Here is a 20,047-nt window from a genome sequence, read left to right on the forward strand (position 1 = left end):
TTTTGAACTTAAATTGGAGTTTTTACACTCTGGCTGGCTGCTTCATGAGTGTCTAGTTTTCTGGCTGTGACAAAGACTTCATAAGGGGACAAAATAATCGTGGGGTGACTTCATTAAAATTCTGGATTGAGTCCAGATACTTTAAAGGAGACAGAGACTGCAGTTGTTATTGTGGATGTCATGTAGTTCATGGCTATTGAATTCCAGCATCCTATTCTGCGCTTAATGAAAACATGTCTAATTTAAGACTTTGTGCCCATGTATTAGTATTATAGTACACTTCCAGAAGTCATATTATAATATACCAAATGGATTGCATTGTAGTTTTCTGTCTAGATTGTTAGTCAATTGATTTGTTTTGTAGCTGACTTTATTTTATTCCCAGATTTGTCTGTGTTATGGAAAGGAAAGGAGAGAAAAGACAAGTGTCTCAGTAGAACAGCCCCTACTAATATAACACAATTGTATCATTCTGTTTACAATGTTTCTCCAAAAAGTATTTCCTTAAAGAGGGAAAAAAAGTAGCTGGGATGTAGGATGTTTAATACTTGCTTGCTTCGTATTTCTAGTGCCTGGTCACACTGAAGACATCCTCATTGGCAGGGAGTTGTGTTAGGGCACTTTGTCGTCTATGGCTAGTCAACGTATGGAATATGGAGAGTAGACTCATAAAATAGGGCTGGAAGTGTCTTGTCTTGTTTTTTCCTTGATAAGGAGTCAAGGGTGGATTATTCCCTATAGTATATTTTTAGGTGACTTAATCAGTCTAGCTTCAAAGGACTCAAGCAATGTTTCTTCCTCCACTTCCATTGGAAGACTGTTCCAGAGTATAATAGGTCTCACCAATAGGAAGGTTTTTCTTCAGTTAGTCAGGAAAATAATTATTCTTTATTTTCATTTCATTTATTCCTATTTATAGCTCCTGGGACCACACACAATTCCATTTCCTCTTTCCTGTTTATATGCTTTAAATAATCGCACACGCTTTATTCATCCATCCCTTCCATATGGCCAGCGTGTATAGATTTATTTACATTCCTGCTAATGGTGAAACTCTAGATCTCTCTAGCTTGAAAGGGTCAATGATTTGTGAGAATGGTGTATGTAATATGACCTATAGCCTTCCTCTAACTGAAGAAGCTTATTTTGATCCTTCCTACCTATACAAACGTTGCAGTTCTTGTCATAGAGTTGAGATGCCTCCATTCCTCGGTTTGTTTTTAACACTTGTTCAAATAGCATATAATTCACTATTGGGTGATTTTAGTTTCCTGTTTGTATCCTGAGCCTTTTAGCAGAGCTATCATATATTATCCATTACGGATAATTTGTATTTTTATGCCAGGATTTTCCGTAGCTTTCTACTTTACTGCCTGAATCACCAGGATTGCTAGTTCTGGGAAGTTTTAGCATCCAATTTGACTTAGGCTTCTTTTTACAGAACAATTTGTTTCCCTTTGGAGGAAAAGATAAAATTAAATATAAAAGACAAAGCAATACACCACTTTTTTGACAGAGGATCTAATGGAGACCCTCTAAATTGTTTTGGGCAGAGTTAATTATTTTATTTTAAGAGTTTGACTAGGAATATTATGGACATGCACTATTTCCATGGGTTTGTTCTTGTTTAAAGGATTTTATTTCCTGTGTATTTACTGTTTGATTTCAGTAATAAAATAAGGATAAATTTACATATGTAAGTTAACAATATGGAGAAGTAGCGTATTCTAGTAGACTGATCTTTGGGTTGAGAGTCAGGAACTGCTAAAGTCTAATCTCAGCTCTTCCATTATCTTGCAATGGAGGCTTGCATAAATTACTTAATTTCTGTGGCTCAATTTTCCCATCAGCAGAATAGTGTAATTCTCAGAAGGCTGTTGTGAGGATTAATCTGTTACTGTGTTTAACATGCTTTGAAAGTGAAAAACACTAAGAGTGTTTAAAAAGTTTTTATAACTTGCATTCGTCCATTTGTTTTGATGTAATCTGTTGTGCTATAGTGTTCATTTTGTGATTTGGGGGATAAAAACTTGGGTGGTTGGTTGATTTCTTCCTTTGATCTCTGTTTTGAGGGTGTGCGAGAATGGTCAGTGTGCTGGTATAATGAATGGAACACACAATGCTACTTCAGAGATGAAGAAATCCAAAACCCCGGAGTTAGGTATGTTTTTTTCATTTTTATTTATTTGTTTTTAACTCTAGAAGAAGACAACCAGTCTGACACATTTAGAGGTGCAATAAGAAAGCATTCACTTCTTGTTGCTTTGTTATTTAGGAGATGCCTTTGATGCATCCACTGCTCCAGTATCTTTACCACCTGCACGGCCTCCTACCAGAGACAACCCGAAACACAGCTCTTTGCTCAACAGGACGCCCTCCGATTATGATCTTCTGGTGCCCCCTTTAGGTAGCCGACCTTCTGCTGTTAAATATTTAATGGTTAACGTAGTTAAGATTAACCAAATACCAAGCTTATTGCAAAACAAAATAAAATAAATTCATAGGTTTATTAAGAGTTTCAAATGATCTATGAGCTAGATTATTTGAAGAAAACAAGTGAGTGTAATTATGCTGTGATCTGCAGTCAGTGCCTGTCTCAGTCCAGGCACTGAGCTCTATCACCTTTACACATTAACATCCAAGTCCCTACATTAGTCAGTTGGTGAAGACTGATCATGTCATAAAAGGTGCTACGCCCGTTCCCTGCAAAATGGGAAAGTTTACCATGGTTGTATCAGGATTTAGTGTCATGCCAGAAACAGATGCAAAGGCAGTTTTAAATTCATCTTCTGATAGTAAACAGTAGAGAGAGCTTTTACTCTAAAAATCAGATTTTAGTCACTTAATATTGGAATTAGTCAAATTTCAAGTTCTCTAAATTTGGGGGGGGCTGACTTTTTGTGTGTTAATTTGAGTTTTCATTTTATCATATAAAAGGGAGTGACTAATAGCACCATTGGAGATAATAAATCTGGAATTTGTTTCCTTTATATCAAGAGACTAAGGTTTAAGGCAGAGTACGATCAGTGCCCAGAATCATCAAACGTTGCCCTTCCCAATCCTAGTCCCTGGTTCCCTCTCCTAGAGCCCCTCAACTTCTCCAGTTCAGCAGACACTAACCAAGCCACCCTCTCAGTCATGCTGGGGGTCTTATGCTTGCCCTCTGCCACCTTCTGTAGCCTACCCATACCTCAGTTGTGAAGTGTTGGCTCCACTAGGCATGCTAACCCACTATGCATTATGAGGTGTATTAGCTCACACTCCAATTACATAGTGCAGTAACAGAGAGCAGCACAAGGGGGAGAGGTGGGAATTGCACTGTTTGACAGCCCTGAGCTACACCTGTCTGCTCCTCTCTCATAATGTAGAGAGTGAAGTCTCCCATGAATCCCCAGGACTGCACTTCTTGGCCTCTTGGGCCAGATCTGCTTATCCTATGTAAGGTGACGCACAGTATATATCAAATCCAGCACGGTCCGTACATCATCATTCCCCCCCACACACATACACACTGGTACACAGAGATCATCCTACAGTACTTTTCAGTGTGCTCTTTTATTTCACTCGAGTGCAACATCTGCAGACTGGCCACCAAGACGCTGCTTATTTTACAACCTAGAGTAAACCTTTTTCCAAACCACTCCCCTCAAAACTGAGTACGCTAAAAGGTCATTCACAGCATGTTGTAAAGCATTCAGTTGTGCATAATAAGAGCCAGTCTTACAATTTAATTATTGGAGTCACTGAACTTCTAGAAAACGCTAGGAGTGAGAGCCTCTGTTAGCAGCCATGGAAAATCAATTTTAAGCTTCACTCTTTTTTTTTTTTTTTTGTACTGTTCTTAATGAAGTTTTGCTCTTTAAATGCAGGCGAAGATACGTTTGACAACTCACCACCGTCACTTCCTCCTCCACCACCACCACCTCCCGCTCGGCACAGCCTCACTGAGCATTCCAAACCTCTGGGCTCAGGAAGCAGACCCTCTTCAGGACATGAACTGTTCCTTCCTCCTTCGGGTAAGAGTCACCAAGCAAACAAAGTTTTTAATGTATTTTTGTTTACAGCAGAAGCTTATCTGAGCTGATAAAGTTGTCATTGTCTGTTAGAAATACCTTTGCCCATAGCTAACTGTCTAAAAACTGGAGAGATTAGTTTTTAAAACTATAGAGATGAAACATCTCAGAGAATATAAAATAGTCTCTACTTTTCTTTTCCCCATGTAATAGATAAAATCAATATTTTCATACTAGACATGACATTTTGGTAAATAACATTTTTCTAATAGGAACAGTTATTTTGAAGTGCCAAGTTTTCCATTGAGTTGTGTGTTGCCAGTACGCATCATTTGTCAGATCACCACAGAGTATTACTTTCTTTAGGACAATATAATATACAATTTAGTCTTCTTTTTGAATGGGGACAACACTAGAAAAGAAGGGCAAAGAACAACAACATATATTTGATAGAACAGTTACTGTCAAATCTTATTTCTAAACTATATAAATTGTAAACCCCCCTGATTGCAAGGAATTGCAGTTCATCCCATTGTTCATGAAATTCATATCCCCAAATGATTGTCTATCTCTTTCAGTCCAGTTTTCAGCCTGCATATGGCACAGAAACTGTGCTACTGTCTTGATGTCCTGTTAATGTACAGTGGTTGGTCCTCCATGCTGATTAACTTGGTTCTGTTTGCTGCCTCTGATGTAGATTACTCCCAAAATGATTGTGGACTTACTTGTGGGCTGGGGTACATACTATAGCTGTTGTGGGGTTCCCTTCTTTCTTCTTTGGGAGGTTTCAAAGGATGTTTCTGGCCAATTATCTGCCTTCCCTGAGGATTCTGTTTTGTGGTGATCTGCAAGGCTCTGTATTGTCACGTATCTTCTTTCAGCAGGTATGTGAAGCTCCTGAGGGATACAGTAAGGCATTTTGGGCACTGGTGTCAGTGGTATGCAGTTGACAGGCAGTTCTGTCTTGTTTTCATCACACCCTGCTGGTGTGTAGTCTTTGCTTTCCCAGCATATGGATGACATTGGTTGTTAGATTGAGAGCAAGCTGGCTGAGGTGCCAGATAAATTAGCAGTGATGCGAGTGGGTGGCATAAATGATCCTGAAAGATGGTTTGCTTTCCTGTTTGAGAGGTTTTTGGTTGTCCCTCTCTTGTCTAATAGGTTCACAAATTAAGAGGTTCTGTTGGACCCCATCTATGCCATCCTTCCAAGATAGATAATTAGTTACACTTTATTTTATTTTTAACACAACCCCACACTGATACAGCTCTGATACAGAATACTGTTCTTTTACTGGTAATCCCAAAATATAAACACAATGAAAAATCTGTTTGAAAAAGAAACATGTTGTGTCCACATTAATAATACATATTGTTCTGCCTCAACTGCAAGTCGATAAGTGCATAATTTTTACCATAAATCGACAGTCTTATGTACTTTTCCTTTTAAATTACATTAGACACAACATTATTCTCCAGGAACAGCAATTATAGAAATACTTTATTGAAAAATTCTACCATAATTTGACACTTTAAAAATTGGATAATATTTCCCACTTAACTACATCACTTAAAAGGAAATAGTTAAATTCCAAAATCAAGATGATAAAATAGAATACACAATAAGAATCCATGGATCAGAGTTGAGGTGATTGTGTTGTGTTAAATGTGGATTCCTTTACAATAACTTGTTCACTTTGTGGACAGTGTATGGTTTATTATGTCCTTAAGTATTCATTCCTTATATTTAAGTGCTTAGGTCATTATTTTTCAAACTGTGGGGTGTGCGATGAAGTTTTCAGCAGGGACCAAAGGACCTGGTGCTGGCCAGCTCCCACAGGAACAGCAGATCCTCGTGCAAACTCACTTCCCTTTCTCCACGCACATGGTCTCTCTCACACACCTGTGCGCGCACACCCTCCTCCCACCCTCTGGCTGTGCTGGGAGTCAGCATGGTGGCAGCACTACCACATGCACGTCTTTACCCCCAGCGTGCGCATGTGCACACAGGGAGAGGGCAGAGCCGCCTCCCACATGCACTAGTGCTGCTCCTGGCAGCGGGATTTCAAGTGGGGCACATGAGCCTTCTCCCGACGTGTGCTGGTCACGTGGAGATTTTGTAACACCCACCCCCACCCCCATGCGGGCTTTGAACTCGGCACTATCCAGATTCTCCTTCCCCTATGCTAATGGGAGGCATGCCTAGGACTTGAATCTCCAAAGGCGGGTGAATTGGGGAACCTCTGGCTCAGGTTTTGTTACTGTTGTCATATGTAAAGGATGTTGTCACTTAGCAACCTGAACTGGGTTTTGAAATGTTTTTGTTGTTTTTGGAATGACCTTCTGTAGGTTGTTTGTCTCCCAGGGACAGTAGTTAGCGAGCCAACTTTTTCAAACATAGGTAGCAAAATTAGACTTCTAAACAGACCTGACTTTTTCAAAACTGACCTCACAGCAGATCCCAATGTCAATTTAGGTACCTAAATATTGAATTAGGAGCCTAAGATAACACATTTTTGAAAATCTTGGCATCAATGATTAGTGTGTTGCCATTTATTTGTACTGCAGTAGTGCCTAGGGGCCCCAGGCATGGACTCGGACCCTGTTGTGCTACGTGCTGTACAAACACAACAAAAAGATAGTTCATGCCCCAGTCTATCACTGTAAGGGTCAATCCAAAAGTCATGTATGTATTTGGATATTTAAATGTTTCTCCGTGAAATACCACGTTGAAAGATATGTGGCTCTAGAGGTGTTGACATGCTTTAGCACAAAGTTATTTACAGGGTCTACCAAACCATCAGGTAGAATAGTATTTTCAATACCTCTAACATCTCTACAGACTGAATGCTACAAATAGTTTTGTTGCACTTTTTCTGTTTGTTTAAATGCTGTATTCCTTTTGCTCAGCAAAAAACGAGGCAAAAAAAACCTGAAACATTTAGAAATCAAGTTTACATTTTTCAGTTCACATCACACTATTGCAAGGAGTTTCATCAATCACGTAATGAAATATGACAGGTTTAACCCACCATAACACATAGCAAAAAATAACAAAGCATAAAAATGCAGGAAGTGTTTGTCTCATAACTACTCTTCTGAAATGGCAAGTTCATTTAAAAAATACCCCTCACCTAAAAGCTTCAAGTAAATGTGTTACAGTACAAGTACCTGAGAGTAATTAGATGAACCCAAGTGACACTTTCTGACGTTTTCTGCTATCTGTCAAGATTTGAAAGTTGAGTAATGTGCTAGTACTCTGTACTTTTCTTGACACAGTTCAGTTCACCATCCATCTTGTCAAATAAGCCACTGGATATGGATGACTTTGCAGGTTACAAGAATCCAAGTTTCATGCTTTTGAATCGCAGGGACAGAAATTACTCTAAAATGGAGTACTGAAGATAAACTAATGTTATCTGCAATTTACAAGGTTATGTGGAAAATTATTTGGAAATAACATAATAATTTAATATAATTTATAAATTATTTCACATAAAATCTGGAAAGTACATTTTATGGTCACTTAACATTTTCCATATGTACATATTAGATATGATCTGTACTGTCACTGTTCATTAATCTTATAAGTGCCTTTGATTACACGGAGACACATACTTGTTTGGTTGCTGTTTCATTCTTTTTTTTGAATATTTCTTTAGACACTGATTTCCAAAGCCATATTATGATTGGTGACAGTACAAGCCTTCAGGTGATTTCACAGGCATGCAGCAGATCTAGTGAGTGTACAGTCAGGACCTGATCATCACAAAAAAAATATATATATATATCCCTCCACCCACTGTGGTAAATGGATTGAAGACTCAGTTGAGGAAAGCAACCTGTTCAGGATAGCTCTTCAGCATTGCTTAAAGTTAAGCACTTGCTGGAGTAGTATCTTCAATAGGGGCCTAAAAATGGAGAAGAGAGAATGTTCTAATCTTCTGCTTTGACTTTTTAATCTGTCTTCAGTAATTGGCAAAGACAGACACAAAGCTTGCTTACCCCTATCACTAGTTTCTTTAATATATGTTGGGGAGGGAGACTATATTAAGTTAACCACCTCCCCTGGTTATCGCTAGGCATAGTTACATCCTCACTGCATGAATGCAAGTGTGTGTGTGTGTGTGTGTGTGTGTGTTCCTTTTGACACACACACACTCTCTCTCTCTCTCTCTCCTGTTTGCACTCACAATCCCTTCTCTCCTGAAGTTTCTTGTTCATACAGCTCTAATCTGGTCCCGTGTGCATGAACCTTGCGAACATTTTTAACTTTAAGTATCCTCTCGTTTTTATAGATCTCTTTTTTGATCCAGCTACTAGTGTAATTCCTTTGCCTCCTGCTCGAAGATTAACAGGCGAAAATGTCAAAACTAGTAGAACATCACAGGACTATGATCCGCTTCCATCCTCCTCAGGTAAGATGCAAAACCGTGGTTAGACAAAGTAGCAGCCTAAGAAAGCAAGTAATCTTAGCTCAGACAAATTGGCAGACATCAGCCAGTGCATTGCTATCTTGTTTTTGAGGAAAGGCTGCAGTTCTTCACAACAAAAGCTGGCAGTTCTCTTCCTATGAAAAACAGATAGGTAACCATCAGAGAAACAATAGAGATGGATCTTCTGAAAGGACATAAAGTCCCAGAGTGGCTCATCCATCCTATGATCTGAAGGGTCGGGTAGTGAAAAGAATTTTCCTTTTAAAGATTAGTCCTTTTAATCCTACCGATAGACATTAAATGCTTATGTGAATTCTGGTATCTTTTTTTTTTTTTTTAAGGTATTTTCCCTGTTCCTTTGGGGATCACAAGAGGTCAGAAGTCATGCAGGGGCCACTGTGCCTCTTGGTTCCAATTTTATTCTTGTATTGCTCTGTGGACAAAATAGAACTTAAACCTATATATTGTTCTCTCAGATATGTACCAATGTGCCTTCCATAGCTCTGGGCACTGTAAAACATTTTAAAATACACAGGAAACCCAAAAGCAACTAAAATAGCATATCTAGTTTGTAACAACCCAGTCAACATAATGTAACAAATTAAAAAGATGGCCATAATATATAGCATCTCTGATCCAAAAGGAACCTCAGATTTTCAGTCCAGTTATAATGTATCCAATCCTACAGTTGGATTCACATGGCTGGACCCTTGCCCCCACACAGATCCAATGACAGATTGAAAGTCTGTAAGGAGCTACTATGAAGGAGCTACTGTAAGGTGGGCGTATAACTGGTTGGAAAACTGTTCCCAGAGAGTAATCATCAGTTGTTCATAGTCAAGCTGGAATGGCATATCAAGTGGTTTCCCGCGGGTTCTGTTCAATATCTTCATCAATGATTTAGATAATGACAGAGAGAGTACACTTAAAATTTTGCAGATGATACCAAGCTGAAAGGGGTTGCAAGTGCTTTGGAGGATGGGATTGAAATTCAAAATGATCTGGACAAACTGCATAAATGGTCTGAAGTAAATAGGATGAAAGTCAATAAGGACAAATGCAAAGTACTCCACTTGGGAAGGAACAATCAGTTGCATACATACAAAATGGGAAATGACTGCCTAGGAAGGAGTACTGTGGAAAGGGATCTGGGGGTCATAGTGGACCACAAGCTAAATATGAGTCAACAGTGTAACAGTGTTTCAAAAAAAGAAAACATCATTCTGGGATGTATTAGCAGGAGTGTTGTAAGCAAGACACGAGAAGTAATTCTTCCGCTCTACTCGGCGCTGATTAGGCCTTAACTGGAGTATTTTGTCCAGTTCTGGGTGCCACATTTCAGGAAAGATGTGGACAAATTGGAGAAAGTCCAGAGAAGAGCAACAAAATTATTGAAGGTCTAGAAAGCATGACCTAAGAGGGAAGATTGAAAAAACTGGGTTTGTTTTGTCTGGAAAAGAGAAGACTGAGAGGGAACGTGATAACAGTTTTCAAGTACATAAAAGGTTGTTACAAGTAGGAGGGTGAAAAAAAAATTTCGTTCACTTCTGAGAATAGGACAAGAAGCTATGGGCTTAAATTGCAGCAAGAGCGGTTTAGATTGGACACTAGGAAAAACTTCCTGTCAGGGTGGCTAAGCACTGGAATAAATTGCCTAGGGAAAGGTTGTGGACTCTCCATCGTTAGAGATTTTAAGAGCAGGTTAGACGATCACCCGTCAGGGATAATACTAGATAATACTTAGCCCTGCCACGAGTGATGACCTCTCAAGGTCCCTTCCAGTCCTATGATCTATCCTTTTATGTGCAGTGGAAATCACTTAATACACCAATGAATGTAGTTGCCTTTGCAGTACAACACAGCAGCTAGTTAAAGGGACACTGTCAACCATAAACCTAGTCAGTTTAAAAAGAAATAAAGTAAAAGTAGTTTCATTATTACCCCAATCCCTGAGTCCTTTGCCTATTTGCAGTCAGTTTTCCTGTTCTTTACAAATGTGTATTTTCTCCTTTTGCTACATGAAAGCCCATACAATCAGGGGAAACTGGCCAACAGAGGCCCTGAGTTAATCATGTGAGTAGTTGCACTGAGTCATGTGCATGTAGCTGTTAGGATTGGGCCATGATGAACTGTTCAGGGCAAACAGTGAAATTGTATGTATGCAAACTATTCTCAAATGTACAAAGTGAACACATTGAAAAACATGATTTTTTTTCCCTCTTGTCAGTCAGTTTTAGTAATTGTAGGTGTTACTTGCCACGACAGTAGGTGATAGATTTTCCAACCAAAGTGTGATTTTTTTTTTTTATTTTATTTTTTTTTAAATACGGGAAAGTTGACATTGTTCCTTTAACAGTGTGTTACACCGGTATACTACAGTATAGATCAGGAAGTGAAGAACACATTTTCCAGTTGAAACTACAGGCAGGATTAAGCATGAAAAGTGCCAGAGGATCTTTAATGATCACCACTGTTTAGAACCTCAGTTTGATGTCTCAAATAAACGATAGCGTTTTCAAGACTACAATTCCCCTAACAGAATGCTGGTACTCGCGATTTAGATAGCATTATGGGTTTTACAGTGCGTGTTAGTTTATAAAATCTTCAGGGAAGGGCTCTTGTCTTTCTGACTAGCAGAATGGGGCCCTGATTCTGACTGAAGGGCTTCTGGGTGCTGTTTTAATATACATATGTGATAATATAATAAACTGATTACCCTAAAGGTATTAGAGAGACAAGGTAGGTAAGGTATTACCTTTTATTGGGCAAACTTCTGTTGGTGAGTGAGACGAGCTTTTGAGCTTACGCGGAGCTCTTCTGAAGAAGATATTACCTCACTCACCTTGTCTCTCTAATATCCTGGGACTGACACAGCTACAACAACAAGGCATACCATTTTCCCTCTGTGCCAATATAAAAACACAATGGTTGCTTCATCGATTATATTATTTCTAAGGCTTCTCTTTAAAGCTCACTTAGAAAGGATTTGCTTGCTTTTCACACGGTAATTTACATTTCTGCATAGTCTTTTAATGGATATGCTTTTTTCATGGGACTGGTATATTTTAAAGCCCTCCACAAAGGAAGCTGATGTAGAGAAGTTTTTAATTTCTTGCTATTTAGGATCCAAATAGTTTTCTTGGTATTGCTTAGTAAATACTTCATTACCTAGATGATTTGCATAAACATCTTCTAAAAATATCCATATGCTTTAACCTCCGCTATAAATATACTAATCCAGCATGCTATGTACATAAAAGTTTTCAGTTTAATTTGAATTAAATGCAACTGTTTGTTAAATCATGCTATGCTATAATTGGGAAGTTGTATTTGTAGTGGTTGTAATTCCATCCTATGGAATTAATAAGTTTCAGAATGAGCAGATTCAGCTTACTCCAGGATTCAAAAAGACAACCTTGTATGGAGAATATAACTTCGTGTTTGAGGTATTCCTTAACCATTCATCTCTGATAGCCAGCAGTTGTTCATTCCAAACCTGTTTTAGGATTGCTGTTGGACTTGTGTTAGAAAGGAAGTGAATGTAGTCCACTAATTAGAGTAAATTCTATTCCTAACACTGCCACTGACTCACGGTACACCTTGTCACTTGACCCCTCTGTGCCTCAGGCTGTCTATTTATAAAATGGGAATACCTGCCTTACTATAACGTTCAACTTGATTGCTGACTTGTAAGGCCAAATGTATCTCTCATTATTAAGAGAGCTATCAGGTATATTTTGACAGCCCTTTAGAATTCTTTAATATCGAGAAAGTAGGTTGCATATGGTGAAATATAGTATGTTGTTTGTCTCTCTGACATCTATCACTTTGGCATCTAAGTACTAAACACAGCAATTTATGTAGCAGGGAAAATTTCAAAAATGGCTCTCAATTTTTCACTTTTTCATTGTTCCAGAGGATTTATATATAACACAAACATTGTGATGGTATAATTTCTGAGGGAGTTCAGGTAAAAATAATGAATAGAATGAGGGGAAAAATCACTGATTCTAGAACACACACACACACACACACACACACACACACACACACACACACTCTCTCTCTCTCTCTCTCTCTCTCTCTCTCTCTCTCATATTCACATACACCATCACCTTTTCGTCTCTTGCTCAGCTGTGATTTCCACTACCTAGGACATTTGTGCAGTCAATTACACCTGTGGAAAGCGGGTGTTACATGCTACAACTGGTATGAGCAGTGGTGAGCTGGAGCCGGTTCCCACCAGTTTGCTAGAAGCCCTTTCAGAACCGGCCAAAAGTGGCGCCTTAGGCTCAGGGTTGGAGCACCGAAGGGGAAAATTTGGTGGGTGCAGAGCACCCACCAGCAGCTCCCCACTCCACCCCCAGCCCCAGCTCACCTCTGCTCTGCCTCCTCCCCTGAACGCGCCTCACCCCTCATGCTTCTCGCCCCCTCCCCCCCCCGGCTTCCTGCGAATCAGCTGTTTGCGCTGGAAGCCGGGGCGGGCTGAGAAGTAGGCGGTGGCTTCGCACTCAGGCCCAGGGAGCCGGAGGTGAGCGGGGGCGGGGAGGCGCGAGGCGGGCCGCCCACGCTGCAGCAGGTAACCCCGGGGGCAGGGAGGCGCGCAGGGGAACTGCTCTCCACCTCAGCTCGCCTCTGCCACCCTCGGCCTGAGTGTGAAGCCACCGCCTGCTTCTCAGCCCTACTAGGCTTCCTGCCGAACAGCTGATTCGCAGGAAGCTGGGGGTGGGGGACGGAGAAGCAAAGCGGGGCGGTGCCTTCAGGGGAGGAGGCAGAGCGGAGGTAATCTGGGGCTAGGCGCGGGGTGGGGAGCTGCCGGTGGGTGCTCTGCACCTACCAAATTTTCCCCGTGGGTATTCCAGCCCCGGAGCACCCAGGGAGTCAGCGCCTAAGGCGCCACTTTTGATGTGATCAGTGGGGGGAGCAGCTGCTCCCCCCATAGCTATGCTTCCCCGCCCCTAGGAGCCAGAAGGACCTGCCGGATGCTTCCTGGGAGCTGCCCCAGGTAAGCACCGCCGGGACTCCCCACCTCGCCCTCCAGCAGGTCCCTCTGGCTCTTGGGTGGGGTGGGGTGGGCACCCACTGCGGTGGCCCACGAGACCCTCCTGCCCAGTTCTGGGGGCAGTCGGGACAGGGGAGGGGGGTAGATGGGGCAGGGGTCCTGGGGGGGGGGGGTGTCAAGGAACTTGGGGGGTTGGATGGGGCAGGAGTCCTGGGGGGCAGGGGTGGACAATGAACCCCTCATGCGGTGAGGAGGGAACCAGTTAAGATTTTGGCAGCTCATCACTGGGTATGAGTGAATGGAGCAGTCTGACTTCCACACTCACTTTGCTCAAATGTAAATGACTACCCAAGATGCAAGGTAGAGGAGAATGTGTATACATTTATTGTATCTCCTTAGTATTGCACTTAAATGCTCTGTGCGAAATGGGTTCAAAGCTGTGTGGCTTTCGGAGCCCTGCCTACAATCTGGCCTTTTTAATGCACTGTTATGCCATTGTCCACATTGCTCTGGGGTGCGCTAATAAATATAAATGTAAAATCGTGCTTGCCCCTCTTCAAATTATTTATAAATGACAAAGGAAAAATTCATCCGGCTTGGTGCATTTTTGCTATTGTTACATACTTAAAGGTTGATTTAAATATAGTTCAGACTCCCCTTGTCTGCAAGCATCTGCTTGAGAACTGTGATGCCTTGTTGAGCCCCAGGCTTTAGGGCTCTGAGGAAGATTTACACTTTTTTAGCATTCTACAGTGAGGCAGCAAAGTTCTTCACTCAGGCTCCCTCAGCTCCTCAAAATGAGAGATCCCCTTGCCTCTCTAATATCCCCTCGAAGGTGTTTTTTCCTCTACCCCAAATAGACTTGTCTGCCTTCCTCCACTCCACAGAGACCCTCACATGACAAGCTTGCTTCCTCACTCTCACCCTCCAGCAGGCGTGCTTGCATGGTGCTGTTTATCCCTGCTGCTTCCCAGACTGGCAGCAGCAGAAGCTGGGACGTGTTTAAAAAGCAGGAAGGGAACAGAGTGGGTGGCTCACTGCAGGGGGAAATGAAACTATTTGACATTACCCAGGCAGCGAGAGTCCTGATTTATCCTTGCCTCTCAGCAGCTTAGGAGGTCCCTTTCTCGCCACCACAGACTTTCTCCCCCTAACCTTCTGCTAGTGAACCATAGTTGTTTATTAAATTAGCCGGTCCCCAGGCATTATCTCCTTTGGGATTAGCTAGTTTCCTAAGGGTTGAAGGCAGCATGGAAGCAGACATGTGAGTGATTGAGGCTGCCTGCTCAGAGGCTGAAACAATTAATTGAATTATATGAATATACAATTAACTGAAAATTCATCTAGAGATTATTTTTTTTAAGAATCCAAGGTGGCTGGCGCATCTGTGTGTGTGGCAGGAAAGAAAGGCCTGTTTAAATGCCTCTGACTCTTTGTGTCCAGATGGAAGTGCAGTTTAAGCTTAGTATTTTTAAACTCAGAATCTAACAGGATACCCATAGTCTGCTAAAATTTTATATGGATGTGAAGATATTGAGAAGAGGTGTCAGCATTTTAAAAAAAATGGGGAATTGAGTTACACAGAGAGTGAGAGCTGGAGATTTAAAAGGACCTGTGCTATAGAGACATCAGTGGAATGAGAAGAAAATGTGTTGCAAATCTTCAGAAAGAATTAAAAATGGTCTCCCTAAATGATATTTGTTTCAGCAGGATTTAGGCAGCATGAAGCTTTTAGTCAAGAAAAAACTCCAATTTTGGGTTCAGATTGGAGCTGCCAGAACTAGTTATTCATTCATTCACATATTTTCTCTCTCTCTCCCTCCCTCCCCATCAACACCCCCCCCCAAACTGTATCAAATTTAATTGTATTATTTGTTCTTTAGATACTTTTCTTCCATAATCATTTTTCTAAAATTGCTTTGATAGTCATATTTTTAGCCTCAGATTTACATATGCTACATTATTTGTCTTGCAATTTTCTAGTATTGTGCACACTTTGATTTTAATTATGGACCGTAGTCTTCAATAATACTGTAAATTGAGTTTTGTAAAATAAGTCTGAATTCCTGATTTTACTTATTCCTCTCTTACTGGTAACTAAACTTCCTGAAATATTGCTAATCATCTAATCCTACAAGTATTTCACACCCCTTTCCCTAGTAGGCTCAAACCTGTCTTGTGTTGTTTTTTTATCATTAGCATTTATATAGCACTTTTCATCTTCAGTGTCCTTTATAAAGACAAAATAATCCAATCTGCTGTTTTTCTCATCACCATGTTGTGCAGAAATAAGCAATGTTTCCAGCACAAGATTCAACCCAGTCTTTTAAGATGAAATCTGAATAAAATTACTCTCATCTATTTGTTACATTAACCCCACCATCTTTCTAGAAAAATATTTCCTGGATCTTGTCTGACTTAACAATAGAATTCCTGTACTGATGCAAACAAGCTTATCTGAATGCATAAAAACTGAGTCAGGAAATGCATCTTGAGTCGATCTATATCAGTGGTTCTTAACTTGGGATGCACGCACACCCTGTGGGTGCGAGATGCCCTTTCTGGGGGTGTGAGACATGCCAGATTTTTTTAGAAGGTAAATCATCAAACACAATTTAAGCAGAGGCACGTAAGCACAACTACTTTGTTTCATCAAACCTATGTATTTATTAACATTATACATTTCTTAACGATTACTGTAATATACAAACAAAAATATATTTGGGTTTAAAGAACTGACCTACTTTAAGGATTCTTGATAAGGGGTGCGAGAACATATTTTGAGAACCAAAGGGGTGCAGGCTGCAGTAAAAGTTAAGAACAACTGAGCTATATGAATGACTAGGTTGATCCATTGGAGATGTTTAACGTGCTCTGTGGGATTACAATCCAGATAGTCTCCCTGTACAAAACTGAATAGCTGTATGACTTCGATAATGAAAATATAATGCTCCTTTGCATTACAAGATATATCTGGAAGATTTGAAAAAACAAAATGCTATTGCCACCAGTGTAAATAAACTGGAAAATGTTATTGCCATAAGCTTTCTCTAATTCCATATCATTGGAGCACTATTTATTGTCAGCAGAACTTTTCAGAATTCTTCTCAAAGGATTGAAAGCCTTAAAAAAAAAAAAAAAAAAAAAAAAAAAAACCAACCACATACTTCCCACTCAAAGCACTTCTGCTCTATGCCATCTTATATTTAAGCTTCTTAGTGTAGCCTCAGCAAGGATAAAGAGGTTTGGGCAAAGTACCAAGTTTACTTGAGTCCTAACCCCTTGACTCTGAAAAGATTAGAAGCTGTGGTTATTCGCTCTTTGCATGAGGACATCATGATTCTTAGCGGCAGTGTTAACTGTGAAGGTTAACGTTCTTATGGAGCACTGCAGAAAGGCAGTAGCATACCCAGCCAACATCTGAAATGTATGAACTGTGATACTTGAGGAGAAAGATTTAGGGATCTTTTTCTCACCACTGAAATTCATTGGACTATTAGTTTTTTTGAGGAACAGAATGAGGAAATAATGATTTTTCTACGTAGCAAGCACCCGTGACATGCATGAAATAAACTACAAATGACTGAAATATGTTCTAATGATGTACAAGTGAGTGCTAGTTTCTCCTCTTCAGGTTTATTTGGTGAACGTCGTCTTTTACATAGTTTACTGATTTGTGCAATTTCCTGAATAAACCAGTGAATAAAATGTGAGACGATGGGGGGGTTTAAAAAGAAAAGCTTCTTTTAAAAAATCCTTGTTGGTCATGTTAATAAAATCTCAGATTGTTGAGAGTGAGTGACAATTAAAATTCAGATTTAATTTTTACCACTAATGCTGTGTTTAAACTTTTTTTTGCATAGTTTGGACAATGCAACTATAGACTAGTCATTTCCACTTTCAGATTCTTACTGCATTATTAACACAATGCTGCACTGTTTAGGTTGTGAACACTTCTGGCGAATGTTCTAATACAGTTTCTACAAGAATTTCAAAACTAAAGAAGGGAATCATTAAAACAGTCCTATTAATAGGCTTCGTAAAACTTGGTTTTGAGTTCTCCCTAAATTTGAGGCCTGAACTACCGGGCACTACCTCGTTACATCATGTTTAAACCAGTTTGTAGTGATTGTGTCTGTTTTTTTTTTTAAACAGACGGTTCACAAGCACCAGCCAGACCCCCTAAACCACTTCCTCGCAGGACTGCACCAGAAATCCACCATAGAAAAGCATACAACTCTGACACCTCCTTGGAAAATGTGGATGCAAAAATTGCAAAACTTATGGGAGAGGGCTTTTCCTTTGAAGAAGTGAAGAGGGCACTTGAAATAGCCCAGAATAATGTCGATGTGGCTCGTAGTATTTTAAGAGAATTTGCCTGCTTTCCTCCACCAGTCTCCCCACGTCTCAATCTATAGCAGCATGCAAGTCCCTGCAGCAGATGAATTGTGTGTGTATGTTTGGAACTGAGAGCAAGAGAGAGAATTTGCGAGAGAAGTTTTCTTCTCTTGTCATCATTAGAAGAGGGTCTGTTTCCAGCAGTTTATCAAAGGAAGACGGCTGCTCTGATCAAGACTCATAGATGGTCTGAGGCTTCTGTATTTTTGCTAGCCATACTTTTAAAATCAGGGTTGAACTGACAAAATTATTTTAAGAAGTTTACTTCCCTTGAACTTTGAATCTGTGAATTGCTTTTTTTCTTGTTTACAAGTTGGCAAGTTAACAGTTTTCTAGTTGACACTTGTACTGTGTTCCTGTTTAGATTCCCTTGTATGGTGGTCAATTCAGCTGTAGCATTTGCAACATTTTCCATACTGACCACCCCATCAACTAAATCATTTTTTTCCAGAAGCTCTGTATTTCCATTTCTCCTTTTATAAGAGGCTTTAGTGGTTTTTGCATTTCAATTTATCAAACAAATGCGCAAAAAAGAAAAGTATGTGGCCTTCACTACTGAGCGTTTTCTTCTGATATTGCTTTGTTATTGAGAGGAAAAAAAATCTGAATGTATAATGCATTATTTTTTGTCTATGAACTGCCTTTTTAAAGGTACTTTGACAGTGACATTGGGCAGCTTTTATTTTTATTATGGATTTTGTGACCTATAGTCTTCAAGGTCTTGATCCATGTAATTTCCAGTTTTAAAAAAACAAAAAAACAAAAAAAAAAACACATGCAGTAATGAAACTAAAGAACATGACATGACAGCTTTTAAAAATTTGAATGCAAACGTCAATGTTGTACTTAAGTTACATACCAAGGGCACCTGTTGTTCATGCCTTAAGTATCCTCAGGCATACTGAATAATGGGGAATCTTGCTGAATTATATTAATGATCAGGTAAATTACAGTCCTATCTTCTGAAAAGTGGATGACACTTAATTTCCTGTTCGAGTGATTGTCCTCTGGTTCATCATGGCTTTAAGGACCAGTTCATATTGACATGAGTGATGCACTGTTAAGTCCTAATGCTACTGTTGGAATACTTTTTACAATGTTCTTTAGTAATCTCTCTGTTCACACTATTGCATTAGACTGTTTCATACCCAAATTCACTCATTCACTGTCCCTGCAGAGATGGAAACATCTTAGATCTCTTTGCCCTGGATGGAACAGTGTTACCTCAGTCTGATCTTTATTTTTTTTTTTTAATTTAAAGCACGGATTGATGCAAGCCAAATCAAGTCCTTTGTTTTTTGTTCGTACTAGAGACTCAAATTAAGAGTCCAGACTTTCCACAGTAATTCTCATATTGCTGCTTTCCTATTTTTGTGGAAAACACTGAAATTCTCCTCTCCCCCCCCCCTTTACTGTTGAACAGATGAACCACGTGGAGGGTAGAGTAGTCTCAGTATTTTAAAATATGGCCAGTACATGATCTTTCAAGTTGTGATAAACTTAGGTTGTGGTATATATTTATTTCCTTTTTATCTTTCGGTTTTCTCCTTTACTCATGGCAAGTTGTAAAAGTTACACCACTTAGAAGATCAGATCTCAGCGACAAATGGATTTATTTTAAAGTTTTATGGACAACCAAACATCTCAAGTAAGGAATTCAAAGTCACTAGAAAACCCAGTGGAAATTGCCATTATCATATCATTTCATTAACAGCTTATTCTTTTTTTTTTCTTTTTTTTTTTTTAAAGAAATCATTCCTTTTCAGGATCACAAAGCATGGCATGATGGCCATCATTAATCTGTCTTGGTCCAGTGAAACAAGATGATCAGAGGTATTTGAGCTACAGGGATGAATTTCTGTTCTATTTCAATCTAAGCAAATGATTTCATGTACTAGAAAAGGGCATGTGCAGCTTCCTTTCAGTATTCATTCTTTGGGTAGGGATAACAAAAGCTTTTGGCTGAAGTTTTACTCAGTATTCTGTGTTTAAGTAAATCCCCCCATCCCCCCGTTTTTTGTCACACAGTGTGCTGTTTTCAGCTCTTTCGATTGGTTTCTTTCCTGCATCATATTGATAACATTCTAGCATTTCAGTCAAATATAAATTCAAAATGATACATGCTGTTAAGATAAATGTTGCGATTTTATTAGAATTGCTTAATTATAGCTCTAACATAACTGCCAGTAATAGCAACGA

General features: G+C 39.8%; 1 protein-coding gene across 1 annotated transcript in view; it reads left to right on the plus strand.

The window, feature by feature from the left end:
• CBLB (Cbl proto-oncogene B) overlaps positions 1-19,601 on the plus strand; it is a 190,319-nt gene extending 170,718 nt beyond the window's left edge. The window contains exons 16-20 of the mRNA XM_074972976.1: positions 2,073-2,161; positions 2,276-2,407; positions 3,870-4,016; positions 8,311-8,430; positions 17,606-19,601. Coding sequence (XP_074829077.1) covers positions 2,073-2,161; positions 2,276-2,407; positions 3,870-4,016; positions 8,311-8,430; positions 17,606-17,868 — 751 coding nt within the window. The 3' untranslated portion in view covers positions 17,869-19,601. The remainder of the gene's footprint in view (positions 1-2,072; positions 2,162-2,275; positions 2,408-3,869; positions 4,017-8,310; positions 8,431-17,605) is intronic.
• The last annotated feature ends 446 nt before the right edge of the window (positions 19,602-20,047 follow it).

Source organism: Natator depressus, chromosome 1 (genome assembly GCF_965152275.1).
Source record: "Natator depressus isolate rNatDep1 chromosome 1, rNatDep2.hap1, whole genome shotgun sequence".
Lineage (NCBI taxonomy): Eukaryota > Metazoa > Chordata > Testudines > Cheloniidae > Natator > Natator depressus.